At 42.7% G+C, this 24,864-nt stretch overlaps 1 protein-coding gene and 1 long non-coding RNA gene across 3 annotated transcripts; one reads left to right on the top strand and one right to left on the bottom strand.

The window, feature by feature from the left end:
* Nucleotides 1-7,400: 7,400 nt before the first annotated feature.
* casp3a (caspase 3, apoptosis-related cysteine peptidase a) lies at nucleotides 7,401-13,318 on the bottom strand. Of its 2 annotated transcripts, XM_027024718.3 has the most exons (7): nucleotides 13,160-13,318; nucleotides 12,311-12,394; nucleotides 11,213-11,355; nucleotides 10,766-10,894; nucleotides 10,019-10,194; nucleotides 9,483-9,594; nucleotides 7,401-9,364 (listed from the first exon to the last, which is right to left on the bottom strand). In XM_027024718.3, exons 2-7 carry the CDS (start codon nucleotides 12,379-12,381, stop codon nucleotides 9,135-9,137), a joined length of 861 nt encoding a protein of 286 aa, XP_026880519.2. In that variant the 5' UTR covers nucleotides 12,382-12,394; nucleotides 13,160-13,318; the 3' UTR covers nucleotides 7,401-9,134. The 2 variants fall into 2 exon arrangements, with proteins under 2 accessions (XP_026880519.2, XP_081570364.1); XM_081714238.1 differs by lacking the exon at nucleotides 12,311-12,394 and having other exon boundaries at nucleotides 13,160-13,297.
* Nucleotides 13,319-15,787: 2,469 nt separating this feature from the next.
* On the top strand, nucleotides 15,788-24,489 carry LOC113586538 (uncharacterized). Its single transcript, XR_004776521.2, has 3 exons — nucleotides 15,788-16,444; nucleotides 20,321-20,435; nucleotides 20,910-24,489. It is a non-coding gene; the product is annotated as an uncharacterized LOC113586538 (long non-coding RNA).
* The last annotated feature ends 375 nt before the right edge of the window (nucleotides 24,490-24,864 follow it).

Raw genomic sequence — 24,864 nt, 5'->3', positions numbered from 1 at the left:
AAGGAAGTAAAGACGTTGCTGGGCTCTCTTGGTGATGGAACTGGTGTTCAGGGTCCAGGTGAGGTTCTCCGCTAAGTGAACACCAAGGAACTTGATGTTCTTGACGATCTCCACTGAGGAGCCGTTGATGGCAAGCGGGGAGTGATCTCACCTTGCTCTCCTGAAGTCAACAACCATTTCTTTTGTCTTGTCAACATTCAGATACAGGTTGTTGACCTTACACCAGCTCACCAGTTCTCACACCTCCTCCCTGTATGCTGACTCGTTGTCTTTGTTGATGAGACCCACCACGGTCGTGTCATCAGCGAACTTGATGATGTGATTCGAGCTGTGCATTGCTGCACAGTCATGAGTCAGCAGTGTGAACAGCAGTGGGCTGAGTATGCTGCCCAGGGGAGCACCAGTACTCAGTGTGGTGGTGTTGGAAGTGCTGCTCCCAATCCGGACTGACTGAGGTCTACCAGTCAAGAAATCCAGGATCCAGTTGCAGAGGGAGGTGTTCAAGCCCAGTAAGCTCAACTTTCCAATCAGATGCTGAGGAACAATAGTGTTGAATGCTGGACTGAAGTCTATGAACAGCATTTTTACGTAGGTGCCCTTTTGATCCAGATGTGTGAGTGCCAGATGAAGTGTGGTAGAGATGGCATCATCTGTAGAGTGGTTGGAGCAGTACACGAACTGCAGGGGGTCCAGAGAAGGGGGAAGCTGGGTCTTGATGTGTCTCATGACGAGTCTCTCATAGCACATGATGATGGATGTGAGTGCGATGGGACGATAATCGTTGAGACAAGACACCGTGGTCTTCTTAGGCACAGGGATGATGGAGGTGGTCTTGAAGCATGTTGGGACCGCGACGCAGCTCAGAGAGATATTGAAGATGTCTGTCAGGACATCTGCAAGCTGGTCAGCACATTCTCTGAGCACCCCACCTGGGATGTTGTCTGGTCCAGCAGCTTTCCGTGGGTTAACTCCACGCAGAGTACGCCTCACATCAGCCACCGTCAGGCACAGCACCTGGTCATTTTGCAGAGGGATGGACTTTTCTGCTGCAACGTTGTTCTGCACTTCAAACTGTGCATAGAAGTCATTCAGTGCATCTGAAAGGATGGCATCACTGTCACAGGAAGGTGATGTTTTCCTGTAGTTAGTAATGGCCTGAATGCCCTCCCACATGCGCCGTGTGTCACCAGTGTCTTTGAAGTGTCCATGGATCCTCTGTGCGTGTGCACGCTTTGATTCCCTGACCGCACTTGACAGTTTGACTCTTGTTTTCCTGAGAGCCTCTCTGTCACCTGTTCTGAAGGCTGAGTCATGGGTCCTCAGTAGCATGCGCACGTGATCCAAGTCATCTGCTCAAAACAGTCCTGAAGAGCAGAGATGGCTCCTGCTGGCCAGGTTCTCACCTGCTTCAGAAGCGGTTTCGACCGTCTGACAATCGGTCTATATGCAGGGATCAACATTACAGACATGTGATCAGAGTTTCAAGTTCAAGTTTGGTTTATTCGTCACATACATAGTCATTCACAGTATAACTCGCAGTGAAATGGTGGAGGTGGGGGCGGGGGTCCGCCCAGTACGCACAGGAAATGTTTGTGTAAACGAGATCCCTCACGTTCGCTCCTCTCATTGCAAAGTTCACATGTTGATGGAATTTAGGCAGTACTGACTTGAGATTTGCGTGGTTGAAATCTCTGGCGACAATAAACAGTCCGTCTGGATGAACGTTCTGCAGTTCACTAATCGCTCCATACAGCTCCTGGAGAGCCTCTCGTGTGTGTGCGCTGGGTGGAATGTACGATTATAAACGCGGAAGTGAATTCCCGTGGGAAATAAAAAGGTCTGCAGCTGACAATAGCAAACTCCAGCAGCGGTGAGCAGTACATAACGACAAGCACAGAGTTTTTACACCAGGTCTCACTGATCTAAATGCATAATCCTCCGCTGCGTGTTTTGCCGGAGAGCGCATTGTCTCTATCGGCACAGATTGAGACTAATCCATCCAGATGAATGGCGGCGTCTGGAATGCTGTCGCTGAGCCACGTTTCAGTAAAGACTAAAACACAGCAGTCTCTGAACTCTCGCTTTGTAGTCTGCTGGAGTTTGATGCAGTCCAGTTTATTATCCAAGGAGCAGACATTTGAAAGGAATAGAGATGGTAGAGCTGGTCTGCCAGGATTAGCTTTTAGCCTAGCACGGACCCCAGCTCGCTTCTGCTTCCTTGCACACTGCTTGCGGTGTCTCCCCCTTCGGCATTCGGACTTAGGCGATGCCATGGTCTGCAGGCCTGGTACGCATAGCAACCCGAGCTCACAGAGCGTCTGAGGCACGCTGTCGTCCAGGTAGGTTTGTGCATTATGTCTTAAGTGTAGCAGGCTATGGAGGTTGGTTGTTTCCATGTATGTGTGGTTTAAGTTGCTGGAAAAAAGTAGTACAGATGACAGATGGTAGCACAATCGTCCTCGTCCCCGTCCTGAAGAAATCTCGACCCTCCGACCTCAATGACTACCGCCCTGTCGCCCTCACATCAGTCATGATGAAGTGCTTTGAAAAGCTAGTCAGAGACTTCATCACATCTTCACTGCCAGCCTCCATGGACCCACTGCAGTTTGCATACCGCCACAACCGCTCCACTGACGATGCGATTGCACATCTGCTCCACACTACACTGACTCACCTGGACGAAGGGAGGGGCTAATTATGTTAAAATGCTATTTGTCAACTACAGTTCAGCATTTAACACTATCATTCCCTCCCTACTCACTACTAAGTTGGGAGATCTAGGACTGCATACATCCATGTGCGACTGGATCTCCAACTTCCTAACAGACAGACCACAATCAGTACGGGTGGGCAACTGTGCCTCATCCACCCTCACCCTCAGCACTGGAGCTCCTCAGGGGTGTGTCCTAAGCCCCCTGCTCTACTCACTGTACACCTACGACTGCACAGCCACTTCCAGCTCCACCATCATTGTCAAGTTTGCTGACGACACCTTTGTCATGGGCTTGATCTCGGACAACCATGAGAGGGCCTACCTGGAGGAGATTAAGCACCTGGAAAACTGGTGCCAGGAAAATAATCTCCTGCTAAACGTCAGTAAGACAAAGGAGCTGATCGTGGATTGCACCAAGAAGCAGGAGCGGCACTACCAACCTGTGAGGTTCAGTGGAACCACGGTGGAGAGAGTAGATAGTTTCAGGTACCTTGGTGTTCACATCTCGCAGGACCTGTCCTGGTCCCGCCATACCAACTCCCTGGCAAAGAAGGCTCATCAGCGCCTTTACCACCTCAGACGCCTAAGAGACTTCAGACTGCCCTCCAAGGTGCTGCGGAGCTTCTACACCTGCACTATCGAGAGCATCCTCACGGGGAACATCACAGTCTGGTTTGGGAATAGCACCAAGCAGGACAGACAAGCACTCCAAAGGGTAGTGCGTTCAGCAGAGCGCATCACTCACACGGAACTTCCTGACCTGCAGACCATCTACTACAAGTGGTGCCAGACCAAGGCCAGGAGGATTGTGAATGATCCACCCATCCCAACAATAGGCTCTTCTCTCTGTTGAGGTCAGGGAAGCACTTTCGCTCCCTGAAGACCAAGACAGAGAGACTGAAGAGGAGCTTCTTCCCACAGGCCATTCAGGCCCTGAATCAGGGAAACTGATCAACTGTGGGGACCACCACCACCATGTAACATAACTGTATATATATTCAATAACTGTATATATATTCAATTACCACCATGTAACATAAAAACTGTAAATATGTCTTTTTACAAAATGGATCTGTACATTGTGTACATACATACATACATACACAACCATATACATTGTACATTGTGTATATATACATAATATACATATATTGTACATACATTGTTAATATATTTTTGTATATATATAGAATATATATTCCTCTATGCACCCCTGTTTTCTTTTTCCTCAGTTTGGACGGAGCACTCTCAAACCATTTCACTGCGAGTTATACTGTGTATGACTATGTATGTGACAAATAAACCAAACTCGAAACAACAGCACCATTATCGGACCTGGAGTGGCCGCTGCGTGCTACCGCGCCGCCATTTGGTCATGTGACCATCGTCACATAAAGCAAAAATTTGGAGTCATATTTTACAGTAGTAAAGAAATTAATGAGCGTAGAAATCAACTCTTTCAGTATAAAGGAGCTGAAGAGGATGTTAAAGGTGTCTGGGGTTCAGACCCCCTGTCCTAGACCAGCGCTGCTCATCGCCACGCTCGTCATGAGACAGACCCGAAGTTGAGAACACAGCACGGTGTGTTGTTCTTACAGTGACTTCTTATAGTGCGCCCAGGTGAAGAGCATCGTGAAACCACGGTGGCGGTGCTGCGTGTGGCTTTGTGGGGAGAAGTCCTCGCCTCGTAGCCGTGTGTTGCGCGTCGGGAGAGACGCACAATGCAGATGCAGGAGGTTATTTATCAAATAATAAACGAGGAAAAAAATACTGGAGACAAAATAAAGAGAGACACGGGAGAACGCAAAGGCAAAGTGATAAACGGACTAGGCACACGAACGCGCAAGCGCAAACTTACCACAACATCCAACCAGATGGGAGATGAAACACGGGGCTTAAATAAACGGAACAAGGACTAACCAGACACAGGTGAACATATGAACAGGGAAAACCACAACAAGGACTGGAATTGAGGAACAGATGTTGGGGGGGGGGGGAGAAATCAAGGAAGTAAAGGAAAACAGACACGACAGGGAAACTATGGAAAAAGGGATGTCAAGAGGGTGGCTAATCGCAACACGGTGAGGGCTGTGGTTCAATAGTGGCCTTGTCTGTGCATGAGTTAGAGATCCAGATGTGGGCTGTGAGTGGAGCAGTCTGCTCACTCGCCCTCCCTCCACCACAGTGAGAGGTGGAGGAAAAGAATAGGTTTTGAGCTGCACCCAAATAATCTGGATGGGTGCTGGAATTTTAGCTGCTGTGTTGTATAACCCCTACTGGGCATTACCATGGAGACCTAGGCTGGAGGCTGCCCAGGCATCTCAATATTGCAAATGTAACACACAAATCCACATTCTGCCCACAAACCTAACGCGTGCCTCAGATACACAGCCTTTGATGTGATACCACACATCTCTCACCCACATTGATACATATACAAAACGTTTTTTGAACATAATATTTTCATGTCACATTGTAATAACATTTTTTTTATGTTGTGAACATGATTTATGAACACCATAACTTTAATCTGTTTGCTTTAAGGTTGGCTGTGTGAGTGTAACGGTGAGCGGTAAGGAGGCGGACGCATGTGTGGAGAAGCGCAAGATTTATTAGGGGCAAATCCAGAATCGTAGTCGTTAGGGTAGTCCAAGATCATATTACCAACACAGAGAGCACGGAGATACACGATCAACCAAAACACATGAACGCAAACAGGGGAAACAGCCTTTAACAGATACGAGGAAAAACGCGGGGCTAAGGAACACGAAGGCTGGGACACGCAAAGTACAAACTTACGGGGATACAGAGACAGCTTTCAAAAATATTCAGACGTTAAACCAATCAAACACAATGAACCTAACACACGCATTCAAATAAACGCAATAAAGTAAACAATGAACATCCAAGCGCAGGGGAACAAGGCAGGGTTTAAATACATGGAACTAAGGTGTGGAAAATCAAAGGAGGGGTGGAGAAAAAGAAACTTCACATGTAAAGTTCATAATAATCCAAAGTTACAGCTGAAACAAATCAACTGTTAAATAATGCTGACAGTAGATTTCTGGTAAGGAGATGGAGATGTGGATGTGTGTTTTAGCTGAACCAGCTTTTTCAGAAAGTGTATTTTCTGTGACTTATGTCAGCACTTGCCATTAATGACCACAAGGACAGTTTCAAAATGAATCCAAAAGTGGTCTCAGATCAGATTTGTGTCCTTTCCTACTGTTGTTTACTGTTTACTGTTGTTTGTTCTCTCTGTGACTGCCCCCTTGTTTGTTACCACGTCCCCGTGTTATCACACACCTGTGTCTTCAAAGCAACAACCTATTACCTCAAAGGCAGTGATATTAAACACTGCCCCACATCCAGGCAGGAGCAACGCATCTTCTGTATTTTTGCACAAGACCTGTGATTTTTCCAACATCCCATATGACCAGTGACAATAGTTGACGTCTAAAGTGCCCGAACTACAGTGCAAGTTGGATAAAGTTAAAATTAATGGCACATGACCTGTTCTGTACAACGTGTGTGTAGTGTATGAAGCTTAGAAACACAAACAGATGAATAGCAAACAAATCCAACAGGGAACAGACATAAATAGATTTTTACAAAAACCAAAAGAGTTTTGCTTGTGGGAAGTGTAGTGTGTACAGGGCTGAGTCCGAGTGGAAGGTGTGACACCTCACTTCTTTAAAGGTGGAGCAAACCCTGTCTCAATCACTTTCATATTTTAAATTACAAATTTGATTTTATGGATTTTATGATTTTAGAACCTTCTATCTCTGCTGATGTTTGACCCAAATGAGGATGTAAAGAAGTTATTGTTTAGTTTTTGAGTCACATGAGAGATGTAGAATAATGTTATTATTACACTCCTACGTGTCCATGCCTCTGTAAAATGTTCAAAGAGATGGCCGCGTTTACTTTTCTTTTTTAGGTTAAAAAAAAACAACAGTTTTTCACATTCAGTACTGTTTAAGGTTCAGTTAGTCATGTTTCCTACTTATGATGAATGGATAACTGTAAAGGGTTTATCTTAAATGTTCCATAACAGATAATTTGATTTTATTGAATTAATTTAAATACTGCAATAATTTACACTTATAGCAACTCAGCATTCTATCATGTTTCTTATGAATGAATGCACATATTTCAAAATAATGATCACAGTTTACACTGCCGTTTAGTAACGGTTTTTTAAATGTAGACTAGGATATGTGGGTTTATCATAAGTGGAATATGTGTTAGACTGAAATATATTAGAATTATTTTATTACTCAAAAGGAGTGGAACTATATTTGACAGTGATCATCATATTCAGGTAGTGTCCCAGAGCTGGGCAGTCTTCCCCAACTAGTCTGCTTTCAGCCACACACACACACCAGTCTGCCGACATGCTGTGACCTTCAGGGTCTGATGAACTCTTCTTAGGTCATCATCTAAACACAACGATCTGACTCAAAAAAATCAATGCCCTAAGTTTTATTACACTGTTATAGTTTACCTGTTTTACAGGTCTGTCTGCTTTGCAGTTATTCTACTGCCATCTAGTGGCCAAAGGCATTTCCATTATTACATTGAGCCAGTACCGCTGGCTAAACTTACGATTTTGTCTTGCAACTATAAAAACATATATTCAACTCACAGGGCTTGCAATTCCCATAGGATTTATACAAAACAACCATTATTTCTGTCAAAAGGTACATTATTTATTTAACCCAATGGGCTTGGAGTTACATAGGAAACATTGCAGTATCAAGTATGGGCAGTGCAAAAGAAAAAACAAACAAACATTGTCATAATATTGACCATATAATCGGCACAAGGACACAGCAGGACTCAGATGTTGACCATCTTAACGACACACGACATAACCAGGCTGGTGCCAACCTAAACAACATGAACAGACTCCTCCCACGCACAGCTCAGTAAAGGTCACTTGAGGTCAGGTGTGATTGTTCTAAGGCGGTGGCCTTCAGTTTTTCATGGTCACCGCTCAGCTCAGACTGCCGCATCCCCGCGTTAACCTGATTCAGCACAACTTGTGGGGTTGATTAACTCACACCACCCGTGAACCAAGGCAGGACAGAGGCACGCTGGCAAACCTCTGCTGCACTCATCTTATAATCCCTGGGCTAGTTTATAGTACACACACGTTCTCACACACACATACAGACACAGCGCCTTAGTGGCATATAGACAAATAGAAAAGGACAAAGGTCACAGCAAAACGATAGTTATATAAGCAATCCTTAATTTTTCCAATGACAGTTTCCATTACAGATTTTTATCCGCATTGCCCCATGGGTCACTAATCACTGTTTGGAACCCATAACTATTGCCACACCATGAGCTGGGCACCATTTATTTTTTATCTCCTTTTATTGCACTGTAGCACCAAACTTACTCGCCACTGCTGGCTTTATAAATCTGTATAAGAAAAGACACTAGTAGTGCTGCAATGGGTAGTTTCAACAAGATAAACCTGAAGAGGTTCACAATACGAAACCCAACTATAAAAAGGTACTATAAATACACAACGTAGATGTGTAAAAACTCCCTTAGACTGAAAGAAAAATTTCAAATGGTACATAGCAAGGCTTCACGGTGGAGTAGTTAAACAGTCTCCCCGGAAAGGCGTTGCTTGGTAACAGTATCCAGTGCACGTGAAGTTGCTCGTTGTCTAGTGCTGCTCACGTGATGGGTGCCCCTATCGTTCGCCGGTCCGGTTCAGTCTCTAAACCCAGTGAGCCCAAGAGTACACACGAAGTTCACACCTCAAATAAAAAGGTGGCAAACGACTACATGAAATGGTTTCACATGATGTAAACAAAGCTTGAAAAGTTAAACGAACAGAAAAATAAACAAGTTGGCAAGATACTCAATATCCTGATGTGAAGACAAACACAAAGTAAATATTGATGAGCAAGGACAATGAAAACTACAAACAGTTCATAGCTACCGAGTCACTTTTGAACTTTTAGGATAGACCCCTACCATCACTGCTACTTCAGAGCAAGATCCCTACAGGAGATTTCTGGCCAATTCCAAACTTTTAAATGTTTTTTTTTTTTTTTTTCATTTTAAATGTGTCCTACTGGTGCCTAAAAGCAATGTTCGCACACACCCAAGCACTTTTCACAAAAGCCACAATCAGGGATTTGCAAAGTCAGTTTTGTTCACATTACGTTTCTAGCGCAAGTCTGCCTTAACCATCTTTTTAGGATTTGGATTCTTAGGTGTTTACAAACGCTAAGAAAATTCTAGAAGGCCTAAAACACTGCGAGGACATTGGCTGTCGAGTTCCACATTCACCTGGCATAGTCGCCCATTTCTTGGGCTGAAATCCCTGATTGTGGCTTTACCCGTGTCCCTAGAGCTCAGCCTGCTGTCTGCAGCGTGCTGGGACATCCTCCTCTCAGCAGGTAAAGTACATCTCTTTGGTGAGCATGGACACAATGCAGGGGATCTGCTTCTTGGCGTCGAAGCCTGGCAGGTTGGAGGTGGACTCGAAGTCCAGCGCCACCTTGTGGTTGACCCTGGTCATGATGTGCATGAGTTCCAGCTCGCGGCCATACGTGCAGAGCATCTCGCACAGAGCCTGGACGAACCAGGAACCTGTCATGGTGTTCCTCCAGGAGTAGTAACCTAGGTTACAGGCATGCAGAGGATGCTCACGCTCAAGCCTACTAATTAATCACCAAAGCAGACAGTTTAAGAGCACGCATGCAAGCGTGTGTGTGTGTGTGTGTGTGTGTGTGTGTACCTGGTGCTGTAGAGTAGGCATAGAGGAAGTCAGCCTCCACTGGAATCTTCACCGGGGACTCGTCTGGGTAGTCAGTCTCCACACCTGGATCCAAGTCTGTGCCTCTGCAGGCCTGCCGACAGACGCATGGGTGCGCGCGCGCGCACGCACACACACACACACACACACACACACACACACACACACACACACACACACACACACACACACACACACACACACACACACATCATAACATTATCAAGGCAAACATGTCACTCTCTTGCTGGGCTTGCTATCTGTAAGTACATGTAAGTCATCATTCAGCTTTAGTAAAAGGGAGGATAATTTCAAGATTGAGTGCGAACACACACACACACACACACACACACACACGCTTACTTATACAGGAAAAAGAATTGAGGTTTGTTTAAACCTACAAACTCCTGTCTGAATCTGTTGGAAGACTGAACTTGTGCATACATCCACTCCCAAAACAGGAAGGGGAATTTGAGCTGGCTTGCACATGTACATGCACACACACGCAACGCACACACCTGTATGAAGAAGAGTTTGGGCTTGCCCACTAGCGATGCACATCGGTCTCCTCTGAACAGGCTGGTGAGGGCCTTCAGCTCCAATGCACCGTCCGTCCCAAAAAACACACCCTCGTCTCCATGACTCAGCAACACACACACTAGTGATGCATAGCGGCTGTGGTCCTCCTTGGAAACTGACACACACACACAGGAGCGTGAACTAGCAGTTGCCTGCAAGCTCAACACCCTACTGTACTCCTTCTATGAACTGGTTGCCGGTGTTGGATGTAGGTTCAGATACCTAAATAAAATCAGCAAACTAAAACTAGCACCTGAAATACACGAACATTTGCCATCTCAAACCACGTTAGCTAGTCTAGACACAAACATGCAATGGTTTCTGTGGGTTTGTGGTTAGGTTAATAACACAGAGTCTACAGACAGTTTCTGTGTACACCCTGTCACTACAGCTCAGTGGTGTTAAACAAATGACTTCTTTAGAATTTTGACTTTGAAGTTACAGAACGAGAATCCCAGGAACAAGGACGGTCCTTATACTGCTGTCACTCCGCCCACTAGACGTTACACAATAAAGACGAGAAATAAACTGCTAGCTGGAGGTGTGGTTAACAGGAAACTGAATCAGAGATCCACAGCTCCACCCCTCAGACTCCTGGAGGAGGGGCATGGCGGTTATGATAATAAACAAATAAACCTTACCCTCGTTAAAACCTGCCTGAAGAAGGGCTGCGGGTTAAAACTTACCTGCCGTTAAAACGTTCTTGATCTGCTCCACCGTCTGGTCGTTGAACACCTTCACTTTGTAGCCCAGTTTGCCGAACACCTTCATGACGTTGCCGGCGTCGATATCCGTGCCGTTACGCGTGTTCATGCCTTCAGGTGAGAACACACACACACACACACCACATTTGAGTATCGGAACAGTGCGAGAGGCTCGGCCCTTTTCACTAGATGACTAAGAAGGGAGGGGGGGGGGAGTGGAAAGAGCCCCGTGTGTCTTTATTCAAATCCTCTTTTGTCGTTTCATTGTCATCGCAGGCAAATGTACTGCCACCGCTCTGACGGCAACAACACAAATCGAGTCTCTAAAGAGCAGACACATAACGGGAGGAGGATGTGTATGCAGTGTGCGAGGAACATCACCACCGTGGCCTTTTTCGTGTGCGCGTGTATGCATGTGCGTGTTTGTACCGATGCTCTTGTTGAAGTTCTTGTTGTTAATGATGATACACTGGCCGATACAGGGGTAGTCCAGGCTGTAGCGGTAGGCGTGGGGGCGGGCCTTTGCGTCCACCTGCACGGCCGGCCCACCTGCAGCCCAGCCCACTCCGGCTCTGCACAGTCACATCAGAAACACACAGGGTCACAATCTCTCAAAGCAAAGTACAGTAAAAGGGCAGGCCGATATATTGCTCGTTAGTCATCGCAATAATTCTGTGATACATAAAACAGACGGCTGCAAAAAAGAAACAAGCAAATGAACAAATCTTTTTTCTTTACTTGTATGGAGCAAAAGTCCTGACAAATGACAGACATTTCACATGAGTGATACATCACGGGGTTCGGCTGACCCGGTAAGCATTAAAAACAAACAAAAGAAGAAGATCCAAACAATACACTCCAATTGCTAACCACGATTCAGAAATGTGTACACAACAAAACACAGCAAAATAATGACAATTTATAGTTTTTGTCAATATCACATAGCCCTAATTTATACTGTTTCCCAGCATTCAGAGGGAAGGCTTACGGCCATAACAGACTGGGTGGCACATTCACCGGTCCAGATTCAGATCACACAACTGTCCACAAGTCAACTGAGTGCCACCGAGAAGGAAAATTGCAAAAAATTACTCCATAGCAACACTATGAAACATTTTGATCAAAAGAACACAGTGTACTGCTTTTAGAAACATGTTATTTACATGTCATTACCGAACACATTTTGGGAGGTAAATGTTGTTATGAGGAAAACTGCAGTAAGCACTTGTATGTATCCAGGTAAAGAACTGGCAGTTCTCATAACCAACTTGTAGGAAATCTACATTCTTTAACAAATAAAGTTATGTAAAGCAGTCTGTGCTTCTCGGTATCCCAAACCAGCTGGTGTTGTTTAACCAGTAAAAGTGCCAGGAGAGTGAAAGACCAGTTCAGATGTGCTGACAGTCAACAAGACAAGCAAACCCATACCAACTACACAAAAGCATAATACCTATAAGACCAGTAACCGGAGGTGAACGTCGCAGTACGCGGATGCCCGCACAGCAACAGTAGTTAAGATCATCTTACTCTGCCTGATCCTCGCGTCTCGCGTCCACACAGTCCCCGTTCGCCTCCTTCTTCTCAGTGCTGTCGGACATGATCTCCCCCAAACTAAGCGGCAAAAGAGAGACGTCGTAGCGTCACTACGCCGTGTAAACGCGTATTGTCTTCAAGTTTCACCCTAGCTTCAAGTCTGTGCATGGCCGGGGTATTTTCTTTGTTGCCGACTTGCACTTGGATTACGTCATCCATTCGTAAACAAAAACAAACCGGGACGTGACATTTCTCCGCCCTTTAGTGTGTGTGCTATGATGTTTAAAAAAGAAATATGTTTCGCAAAATTACACAGATATTGCTAACCATTCTGGGAGCGCTGGAATATCATCTTGCAATATGCCTAATAAACATTTTTCGCCTACACTATCTGAAGCGGACTACGGCTATGGCACTGACTTGTTGACGGATAATAACGAATAAACATTTTTCGCCTACAATAGCGGAAGTGGACTACCGCTAAAACACTTGTTGAGTCATTTCTAAAGCATAGCGATATCATATGAACTAACGGGCTATCTTAAATATGACCAAGGACCATCACCCGAATATATCGCATTATCATTAATACGGACATATTCTGCCATTTACAAGCAAACAGCTAGCTAACTACAAAGTGCAAATATTTTATTTTTTTCTGTGCGAATAAACTCGTACTGTAAAATAGCTATCCTATATAATGAGCTAGCTAGTTTAGCTAGCCCGGGCGAGACCCCAGCCGCTATTTCTTTGTCTTCACAGATTTGGTACAGCAAAGTCGCCTGGGCTAATAACCGATAAAGACTTAAAAACAACATCGCCATCAAATGTTAATTAGCTTACCGTGTACACTCAAACGTCTTGGTTTTGGAAAGACGTTTTGGATCTCAAAGCTGATGGAGAAACGGTTAATCGTCGCTAGCGTGCTAGTATGCTCGGTATCCAGGAAGTCTCAATGCTAAAACTGCCTAAAGCTCATTACCGGTCCTTACGTCGCCAAGCGGCCAGAAACAAACATTACACACCATCAGCTGCGAGGTTCTCATGTTTAGGTTATTTCATCAGTGGAATTTCTGAAAAACCTTTTCACAGAGTAATCACTTCAATAGCATATGTCAGGACAGTTTTCACTTAATGTATTTCCCTTTAATCACACGTGACTGTAAATACCGTGGAAGGACTCAAAACACAGCTTAAGAGTAGAAATGCTCAAACTTGTTTGATCATTGCTTCATTTATTCTAATTTATAATAATAATTTTCATTTATAATGGATGTAGACATGGCAATTTAAAGACAGTATCACTGAAAAGGCACGTGACATGCAAAGTTTGAGCTAAACAGTCACACAGCTCAACCTTCCAGTGATATATATGCCTTGTATTAAAGGATCTTAAAACATGTCGTGCACAGATATAATGTCGAAAAGCCATTTCAAGTTGTAAGAATTCTTGTCTACTCCACATTTGTTCCAAAATTAAACAAACTCAGTTTAGTTATGTTTACAAATAAGGATAAGGATACATAAATAAGTGAAGCATCTATTAACTATGAAACTAATCTATTAACTATGAAACGTTAAATTACACAAAACGGTGTCATGGAGCTTAAAACAAATGTTTTGACTGTTATAATGGTGCACCTAAAGGTAGTGGGGTTTTGATTTGCTAGGTCAAGCAAGTGCAAAACACAATACTAACACCAATAAGGGCCTAATAGGCTTAATAGTTTCTCAGTGCTAAAAAATCATCATGATGTAATTTCATCTTCTTTCAGCCAATGAAGCTATATATAGCCACAAAAGCCACAGGCTATATCATCAGACCTGTGATCTATGTGAGTCACCTCCTACTTTACTTGATAGGGGTCTCTCTTACCTGACCTGTAAGCCATGTAAGGCCCCTCCTACTTGACCCATGCGCCATGTAGGGCCACTCAGGTTTGGTTGCATAGGGATTGATCGAGTGATCTGTATTTCTCCTGTGCAGGCACTCATTCTAGGATGAAAGCTCCAGTAACTGAAGAGAGTGAGATAATGACAAAGGCTTCACACATCTATAACATCTATTTGGGTACAAATCTGTAAAAATACTTTCTTAAAGAACAAAAATGTAAAAATCAAAGTTACTTGAATACAAACGTATACACAGGGAACACATTACACAATGCAAAATGTACAAAATGAGACTTTTCCAACATATCCCATTTTCAAACATGCACACAATGCACAGTGAATACTACTAGTAAATATATGCATTCATTTTGGACATGCACTGTACACCAGTCTATAACTGTTGGGAGGAAGTCATCACTAAACTGGCCATCTATTTAGGGTGCAGCATTCCAGTGTCTCCTAGGAGACCAGCCTCTCCTCATGTCTCCTAGGAGACTTCTCCACTCATGCAAAACACCAGTCCAATACTCACAGCATTAACCATATCAAAATTATTAAATATATTAGGAAAAAAACCTGGAGTGGTATGTGAACTCTAGCTAGACAGCCAAAATAATAATACATTTACATTACTGATGCTTTTATTCAACACAACTTACAATCCTGACTGAACACAACTTGATCAATTGAGGGTTAAGTGTCTTGCTCAGGGGCCCAAAAATAGCAACCATGAACAGGCAACCTACTGATTACTAGTCAAGTACCTTAAGCATTGAGCTACCACTAATAATAGCGAGGACAGTAATTACTAGAGCACTAGACTTGGGAAAGGTGCCTTATAACTAAACAAGCACCATAATAATAAAAGTCTGGTGACAAATAAATGAATCAACACAAGCCTATGGGGAAATAACACAACAACACAACCACGGGTGGGGCTGAAATACGTGGATCAAGACTCTGAAGGGCTCGCCGTGACACCCTCTAAAGTCACCAATGCTATACCATCATGAATTTTACGGGTTGGCCGGGTATGGCCTTAGTCGCCGGGAAGGCCGTCCTGGATTTTGTGGGTTGTGCCTGCTAGTGGCACAGTGCTTCAATAGATGCAGCTTGGTTTAAAAGTGAGCTTGGAGTGGGTGAAGCTGGGATGGCAGCCCTCACTGTTGAGCCTTCTGGTGTCGTGGGCTGAATTCAAGGAAACACAGACGAAGGGAGGTGCCTACCTGTTGACCCCTGAGAGGAGCTCACAATGTTGTGGTTGCTGGAGTATGCAGGGCCCTATGTGAAGCGCTAATGGAGCTCTAATTACATAGGACATTTTACATCTTATCCTGTGTTTATATATAATTACCTGACCCATGCTTGGAAAAGGTGCTAAGTAAAAATAAATAAATAAATAAATAAATAAAGATGATTATCAGTACTGCAAAGACAGCAATAAAATCATTAAACAAACTAGATACATTCACACTATTATTGTTTGAAAATGTACTGCAGTTATAACTGAGGTCCCATAAGTGCACCTTTTACAGAGGTGTGGACACTGCTGTCTTCCCCTCTAACAGCAACAGATGCGCCTGCTCAACCACCTGCTAAAAGTGGAACAAGAACACGCAAAGTAGATGCACGAGGCCATAGCCGTACTGAAACAACCCAAACACCACGAGGAAAAAAATTAATGAATTAGAGAATTAGTGAATTAGAGAAAGGGATGAAGAACCCAATGAATGCATATCATCAAGTTCAGGCAATCACTTTTTTGCTACTGCAAATATACTAGAACTTTTTAAAAATATATTAACCTACTTGCCTAGCACAACATTAACCTAACAAACAATTGTTATTTGAATTCTCAGAAAATAATAAACAGGTATCTATTTTACATATGCGCAATATATGTGCCATGGTTGCCCATCCTCTTGCATCGCATTTTCGTCGCTGATGTCTAATCATGCACTTAGTTTTGGTTTCGGTTTCTTTATCCCTCCTCTTTGTCGTCTTTTTTCGTTCTCCGCCATAATCGTCTTCAGGTTTCCCTCGTGGTCATTTTTATGCCTTCGTGTATTTAAACCCCGAGTTCTCTAGTGTATGTCACTAGTCACTGAGCCCAATTTGTCGTACACGTTACTGGAAGAGGATCGCAAGAGAACGAAGCGAAGCGAGACGAGACCAGACGAGACGGACAAACCTTTAGAATGTAACCAGATGGCAAGCCCCAGGCCTGAGTCGGAGGTGACTATATTTTACAGATTTGTCAAGCATGCATGCATTACATTACTAGAAAATCTTCCAGAAAATAAATTATTTTCAGCATGCAGTTTCCTTTGCAATACTTGCAATCACTGAGGCTGCAATCAAGCAACTAGTTAATAAATAGAGCGCCACGAAAAATCGAATGAATAATACTAACTGTCTATAGGTGTTTATATTTGGATATGTGCTACATTTCTTTTTGTCAAATCAGGTTAATATAGTAAGTTGAGTTTAATAGTTTTTGTAGTGAACTATAGTGAATAGGTTTACATGGAACTGTTCCAATTGACATTGCATAGACCTCTAAACATTCTCTTGTAACCATTTTCTTTCAGTTGTAGCGCCCTCTTAAGCATCTAGCGTTAAATACAATCTGGGTTTTAAAAACCCCACGGTTCAATCTGGGTTCAATAAAAACATTTATCAATGTTTAAATTCACGATATGTGTACAAATGTCCTTCCCAATCAATTAGGTGTCACTTTTGTAATTATTTGTCTGAGCTTGTTAACATTTAAGCAATGAAAATTCTACTATAGCACTTCCCATTAAATGACCGAAAGGACAATTCTAACTTTTCTAACGGGAGGAAATAAATGTAATAATAGAAAGTAAAATTGTTGATTTTTTCTTTCCAATCAAATAAAACTGAAATAAAAAGTCATTGTATTTGATATTATTTTTTAAGCAATATTTTAAATATAATATTTAATTAATAGTCTATGTCAATCCTTTGCTTTCCATGTTGCATTGTTCCAGAACTGTAACCAAACCTCGACCAAAGACTAAATAATCATCTTCTTTTAACACTGTGTACTCTTATGATGGGTGCCATCACACCCATACATTGTTTCATTTTTTACACACACATATGACCGCATGTTCACACACCACGCGGTTATTTTGTTTTTTGCACTACAGTTTTTAAACAACGTTGTCTGTTGTCATTTGTTATTTGTCAAACTTCACTTTAGTTAGTTATCCTCTAAAAGAAACTGCAAACATTAACACCCACTTTGACACCGGGGAGGGGCATGGGTCAGCTACGCAACTTGCGTAGTAAGCATACACGGCTGTCCTGCTCTGGATACCCATTGAGTTAACTGGTCAATATGGATGCATCTCTAGGTAAATAATAACCATCAGGTCTTCACCCAAGTCTGTATAAATAGTGTTTTATATGTAAAAATGTCTTAAAGAAAATCTGGTGGAAGCAGGTTGAAAGAGCCTGATGCAGCAGATCAGATTAACAACAATACTGTGATCTATAATTTACAGCGATGCTGAAGTTGTTTAAGGAGGGAGGGTTGTAGTGGGAGTACTGGGGTGTCGGGTGTGCCTGTGTGGTTACCAGTTTATATGGGTCAAGTAGGAGGTGTCTTACACAGCTCACAGGTCAGGTAAGGAGGGGCATGACACGGCTCTGGTTCAGTGTAAGAGTTCCATTCACCAATCACATTAGGCATCATTTAAATATTGTAGCAGATGATATGCAGGAGCTTTGTTAAGTTGACTTATCATAACTCAATCTCCATCATCCACGATCCACACTTAGATTTAATGTTTTGTGACATACCTTCTATTTTTGCCTACTTTTACCAGTGATGAAACACATGATTTTTGAGATGTTTAAGGTTTGTTTTCACGTTTTTCTCTGAATGGATGCTTTTCCTGCCCTCATTACTTAAGTCATTCATGAGTGCGTAAATAACGTAGCGTGTTAACAGCGTGTACATATGGTAGGGTGTAAGACCAGATCTCGGATCAGATTTGTGTCCTTTCCTATAAAATGCCAACATAGATTTACACACAGTACTTGGAGATCAAACTGGCTAGAACAATACTGACTACTTAAATTTCCAACTTACTTTTCTTATGTCACAGCAGTAGCCTCCCAGCTAACAATTTGAGATTGACTGAATGACAAAGCATTTCCTAAATTAAATTAATTCATTCATACATTTGTTCATTCATTTTTCTTGAGTTCATTTCTTTGTTTTTCACTTCTGCACAGAACAAAAGAAGCATGTTTCACTCAAGAGCGGTGCATTGTAATGCCATGGTACTCCCCCCTGTATGAGGTCACACTTTGCTTTTCCAAACATCCTATGGGTTCAGAGTGCCACACATCTAAATAAAAATACTTTATAGCACAATGTAACTCTGGCCTAAGTGCTATATGCTAACAGCAGTTACAATAATACTGTAAACTTATATGTCCAGTGTATTTAGATTTTGCCTGTGTTGAATGAAAAGGTAAGGTAATGGAGAGTTAAAAGATTTAACAGAAGACCAGTCACAGAGAGACTAGGGGATGACATTCAACAGCAGTAGCAGTAGCCTCTAAGCTAACAATACTAGATTAGAGGAACAGTTTTATGCAACGTTACTATAACATTCTAAGGACATTATTCTGTAGGTTGCCAGAATATTTTCTGAACACTTGGGGGGAATTTCTCCGTCACTAGCTTAGCTGTGGTTTAGAGTTGAGTGAGTCATGTGGGCTGTTAAACTCCTTAAACGCTGCAGTGTACAGCACAGCTGCGGTTTGAACTAAACCCGACTGACATCCGCTACTAGATGTCAGTGTATCTCAGGTTTAACTGAGGTTTATCTTAAACCTGCTTCAGACGTGGTTGTTCCTAAAGCACAATGTTTTGTGGACTTCGTGGCATGTTTTAAGTAAAGACTGTGTGGCTTAATTAAACACACTGAGGTTCCACAACTACAGGAAGTGTTAATTACTACAGTATATTTATAATGTGTTTATTCAGATTAAAATTTGAAAAATTCTTCCACAATATTTGCATGAATTCTGAACTGAGATGAAGTCCCTCCAGAGGTCCTTGGTCTACCCTGGGGTCACCTCCTGCCTAAGAGATTGCCGTAAGTGCCACCCAGAGGGCATCTGTGATGATGGCCCTGATCATGTCATCACCATCTTCACCTCACATAAACGCTGCACTCACACATGCACAGAGAAACACTCACAACAGAGACCAAGCAGACATTCAAATTGCTGACCTTCCTGTATCCCTGGGGAGAGCGAGAAAAGGAGAGACCAGGCATGAGAGCACACTAGTCTCTCTATTCCAGAGAGCTCCTCAGTCCAAGAGAAGGGGGATGTCCTTCTCCGCTAGAAGGTCACTGGCAAAAAAAAAACAGAAACCAAAGAGACGCATACATGAAAGACAGTGAAATGGTTTTCACTGTCAAAACATTGCTTCTGATAAAACATATTTTTGTACGTAGAAAAGGATATATGTTTAGACATGTACATTGCATAGTAGCCTTGGTCTAAAAGCAGATAGCTGGCTCCTACATTGACTAACAGAAACTAAAATGTATTGTAGGGCATGGTTTATTGCACTGATGTTGACCTTGTGGACTACCAAACTCAGCTACTTTCTATTTATTGTACTTATTGTCTGATATAGAGCTTATATGTAGTTTGCACTTCTAGGCATCAGCATTGATCCCTGTATTCCAACAGTAGTCTAGTTCATCGGTATCTTGGACTCTGACCTACTGTACTGGCTAGGATGTATTCTATGAGTAAAAAAGCACTTTTGTAAGTCACTCTGGATAAGAGCATCTTTTAAAGGGAAATGTAAATGTAAATAAAAGTGGCTGGACCATCCTGGATTGTTTCTACCTCACTCCCTTTGAGTTGTGACTTCCCTCATCCCTCCCACATCTGGATAAGGGGAGTGGCTAGTAAAAATGCACAAATAAGCAAATATCTTGCAAATGTGATGAGCATAAAATAAAATAAAATATTGACCATGTGTCAAGCATGAATAAAGACATCCCAGTCATATGCTGCTTAATGAATTATGTCATTTTTATTCTCCAGGATTCGTGTTGAAGTGGAGAGGACTCTTTCACTGTTTCTGTCTCGGACCATTCTTCGCCATTGCTACTGATCCAAGGGAATTAAGAAGCATTAGTGACCCCAGAAACCAGTTTTGGTAAGACACCCATGTCTTTGCCTATTTCTGCTGTATTGTTTTGGCACCGAAGTTTCCTTTGATCAAATCTCGATTATCAATCTGTGAGAAATAGGCTTTCTCACTATGTCACACAACAGTACAGTGTGAGACTAAACTTGCAACAAGACCGACGTGAGAAATGCACACAGAATATGGATTCGTATTTCAAGGAATAATCATGTAAGTGATTGTATAGAATAGTCTAGAAGCAGTGTATATCACAGAATTATGAGGGCAGCAACCGAGGGACTGACTATGTCATAGGCAGTACGTACACGGTCAGTCCAGAACTCTTGAGGGAGATCCAAGGCCTTAATACATTAACGTCACAAAATACTTACCATGTTTTGTGGTTCACTGATTCATTCCTTCAAGGTTTATTACAGCTTCTGGATGAGGCCAATTATGACTCTAATGATTGTATAACTTTTTCAAATACCTTTTCCTGCACAGATCCACCAAATCAGCGCTCACGCAACACAACACCCCAGTGTAAGGACTACAGTACAATGAAACTGCTGGTGAAATCTACATATGATGGGTGTGCAAGGATTATGTGGAGTGGGATAGCGGAGAGGCCGGAAATGGGAATAGGTCTTATTCGTGATGAAACTCATGAAACATTTCGCATTTACCTGGTTAAAGGAAGATCTTCTGGAACTATTGACACTAGAATCCCCCTAAATTCTGGCCTTCAAGTGGCTCTTTATAAGGTTGATAAAGGCTTTTTTTCCTCATCCTACCAAATCATTCACAGGGGCCCAGTGTTTGATGAAGCCAACGGGGTTGTACCCACTAGAATGAAAGGTTTTGATGCCAGTTTACAGCTCTATACTAAAGGTAGATATGCTTGTGCTCGACTCTACATCAACAAGTCCTTCATTGATTGGAAATACGTCTTCAAGAACTCTTGGGTGGGATTCTACAAAAGTACACTGGATCATAATGACAAGTATAAAAAATACCAATGGAGTATAAATTTTAAGAAGAGATCAAATCAAAATGACACTCCAGATTATGACATCTATGAGTATGAATCCAGCCTGGCTGTTGGTCCTGGACTACAAGCTCGATTTATGCTGGAAAAAAACTATGGAAGTGAGAAAGCCCGCACTGAACCCTGGGAAGGTTATGATTCCAGGCTTCAGCTTTACACTAGAGATGGATACGTTTGCGCTCGACTCTACATCAAGAAGTCCTACACCAATTGGAAAAATGTCTTCAAGAACTCATGGGTGGGATTCTATCTAAGTTCCCAGGATAATAATCGCAGTTACAAAACATTCCAGTGGAGCACAAAATTCAAAAAGAAGTCAGATTATGCTTACTCTGAGGATTATGACATCTATGAATTCCAGTCCATCTTGGCTATTGCACATGGAGTGCAGGTTCGGTTAATGCTGGACAAAGGCTATGATGAGGAGAGAGTCCGCACTGAACCCTGGGAGGGCTTAACCAATCTTCCATCAAACATATGATGAGTTGCAGAAGAAATAAAGGATCAGTGGAGAAGAGCAATCCCCTCTACCCCATCTTCCTTAACTGACCTTTCACCTTTGAATAATCACAACACCCATTCTGGAGGACCGGAAACAGAGGACCTTTGGCTCCAGAAAATTAGGACTCCACCACCATTATCAGATTCAAATCTATACCAAAAAAAGGTTTACGACATGGCTCAAATTTTGTGGCTACTGGACCTGGACTGTTGAACTCAAAAGGCATGAAACACCTCTCTTGGAATTTCAAAATAGACTCATATGTTCAGGTTTGCAATGCTTGTTAAAACTCTGTATTCTGGGAAAACTATTGGAATATGACCCTTCCCGAAGTAAGCATCTCTTCATGTAGAGTACAAGGATACCAAACTTGGATTATTTCGCTAATGGGATGGACATATTATCCCGGATTAAATGTTTGACTGTTTTGAGCCATGGACCCACAATGCCTTCTAATGTCTGCCACAAGGCTTCCAACATAGTCATGACAGATTGGGATGCCTACCATTTCAGAATTGTGCTCAATCATAGGAAAAACTCAACTAGTTTCATATAAATGGCAGCAAAATTGATGGTTACTTTCTTGTCAACTTGTAGAAACGTGGTGTATTCCATTAGACCTGCTCCTATAGATCGGGATAAAAGCTCCATTTATTACAGGCAAATCCAGAGTCGTAGTCATTGTTACAGTCCAGGGTCAAATTACTAATATGGAGATTCCGAGAATTCATGATAAACTAAATGAAACAAAAGTGCACGAAGACAAACCAGGAATGCAGGCTATAACAAAGGGGCGAGGAGAAACATTCAGGCTTATATTCACATGCACGGAAGCCTCGATTAACAAACAGCAGCTGGACTTACAATAAATACCAACAAGACTAAACTAAAACAGGGCTTAAAAACATGGTCAAATGAGCATTAAACCAGACACAAGTGCAAATTATGAGGGTTGCAGAAAACGAAACTAAGGAACAGAACCGCAACAAGGAAGTGAATCAAAACAAAGACACTAGACAGGGAAACCGTGGAGACATGAACGCTAGGAGGGTGGTCAGTGGTGACAGGAAGCTTGTTTCAGTCATGGATGTCTTTGGCAAAATGAATGCAACTAAAATGCTTTCCTCATGTGTCCTAATAACCAAATAATAACCAAGTTCTTCTTTATTTCTAAATAATATGCTTTTGGGAAATTGCATAACTGTTTTCTTCTATATTGTGAGTTATATTACTTTCTTTTATTCAGAAACACGGGAGACTCAGATGAAAAGTGTAATGCAAATGATTGACTTATTATATCATTGTCACGTTATGGCCCCGCCACCTCCTCACCTGTGTTGCCACAGCCTCTTGTGTCGTGCACCTGTTTTGCATTGTGTGTAATCGCCTTTAGTGTATATACGTCTCCTGTGTCGTAGAGTGTTTGTTAGTGTTTAAGGTGTCCAGAGCATGAGTGTTGTGATTTATGTATCATTCGTGTGTGTAACAAACGTCTGTTTAATCGTGCCTCTTCTACGCATCCTGTTTACCTCGAGACGTGATCCTGGTGTAGAAGTGGAGGAGTCACAAGGGACTACGTCCAACTACCATGACTGGTATAATGATTTCCAGTCCTCGGAGTCGGACATCGCACACTTCTCCCTTCTCTTGAACTGTACACGTCTGGCAGTCCGAACTCCACTAGAACAAACTCAGATGATCCGAGACTCGCCCTCGCCCCTGACCAACTCTTGGCCCACCTGAAAAACGCTGACAAATGTCTCAAGACCATATTTGAAATGCAAAGTGTAAGGTGGCTCCTGAGTGTAGCAGGATATGACATAGATGCCAGGTACGCCGTTGTGTGAAGGCCACAGCGCAGTAAAGATAGAAGTGAAATCTACACCGCATGGTTATGCGAGACTCACGTGGAGGGGCATTCCCAGGAACATCATGCAACTGGAACCTACTCTCGTCCTCTTCACAAGTGACACATCTGAGGCCCTTGAGACATTTCTACCCCTTAAAGACGAAACATCAGGATCCGAGGACACTTTTGTTGCACTAAAACACGGACTCCATTCACATCTAATCTCCTACGGTTTCTCCACGGGCCATGTTTTTTTTGGCATTCGCTACTCAGTAATCTGGAGGGGGCCACAGTTCGATGGGGCCAACAGGGTAATCCCTATCGAAATCCGTGGCTACAACGCTAGCTTGCAGCTTTACACCAGAGGAGGTTATGTGGTTGCTCGTATGGGTATACATTAACAATGCATGTTGTGAGTTCCCTTTAAAGAGAGAAATCTTTTTAGTGTTGACACTTTCTGCTACTTTCTGCTTCTGCTACATCTTATTATGACCAATCCAAGTAAATTTCAATTATTACACTGGCTACACTTACAATTGCAATGTGTATATTTGTGTATGTGTCTGTGTGTGCATTTCTCTGACTTTTACTAGAGGTGCCCCTGCTAATTAACACTGTACCAAATGTATTTGAATGATTGACTGATCAACCAATAAACCTTATTGCATAATATTTCATGCTGACTTCAGTGCAAAACCTGAGTTAAAGTTGTTCATTTACTGAGTGCTCTCAAAGTAAAGACATTGGTGGTACATACACCCCGTGGGTACCTACAGGGATAGTGCATCACACCTGAGAGAAATTTGAGATAGCACATTAATGATGATAGCAGACAAACAGCTGATCGTGTATGTGAAATACTGGACGATGAACAATGAGTTTCAGATTTAAGAGGGTATATCCAGATATTTCAGGTTTGGCAAGGGTCAAGGGTCATGCAGGTTTTGCCATTGATAGTGGAGCCATCAGATTTTTACAGAGGGGCAGATGCTTACAGAGCCCAAAGTGAAATCGACATCAGATAGGCATGTGAGAATCACATGGACAAGGGTACCACAAC

This window comes from Electrophorus electricus, chromosome 5 (assembly GCF_041902795.1).
Source record: "Electrophorus electricus isolate QZ-2024a chromosome 5, ASM4190279v1, whole genome shotgun sequence".
In the NCBI taxonomy this organism is placed as follows: Eukaryota; Metazoa; Chordata; class Actinopteri; order Gymnotiformes; family Gymnotidae; genus Electrophorus; species Electrophorus electricus.
Note: the sequence above shows the minus strand (reverse complement) of the source record. Positions and strands in the feature narration are given on the sequence as shown.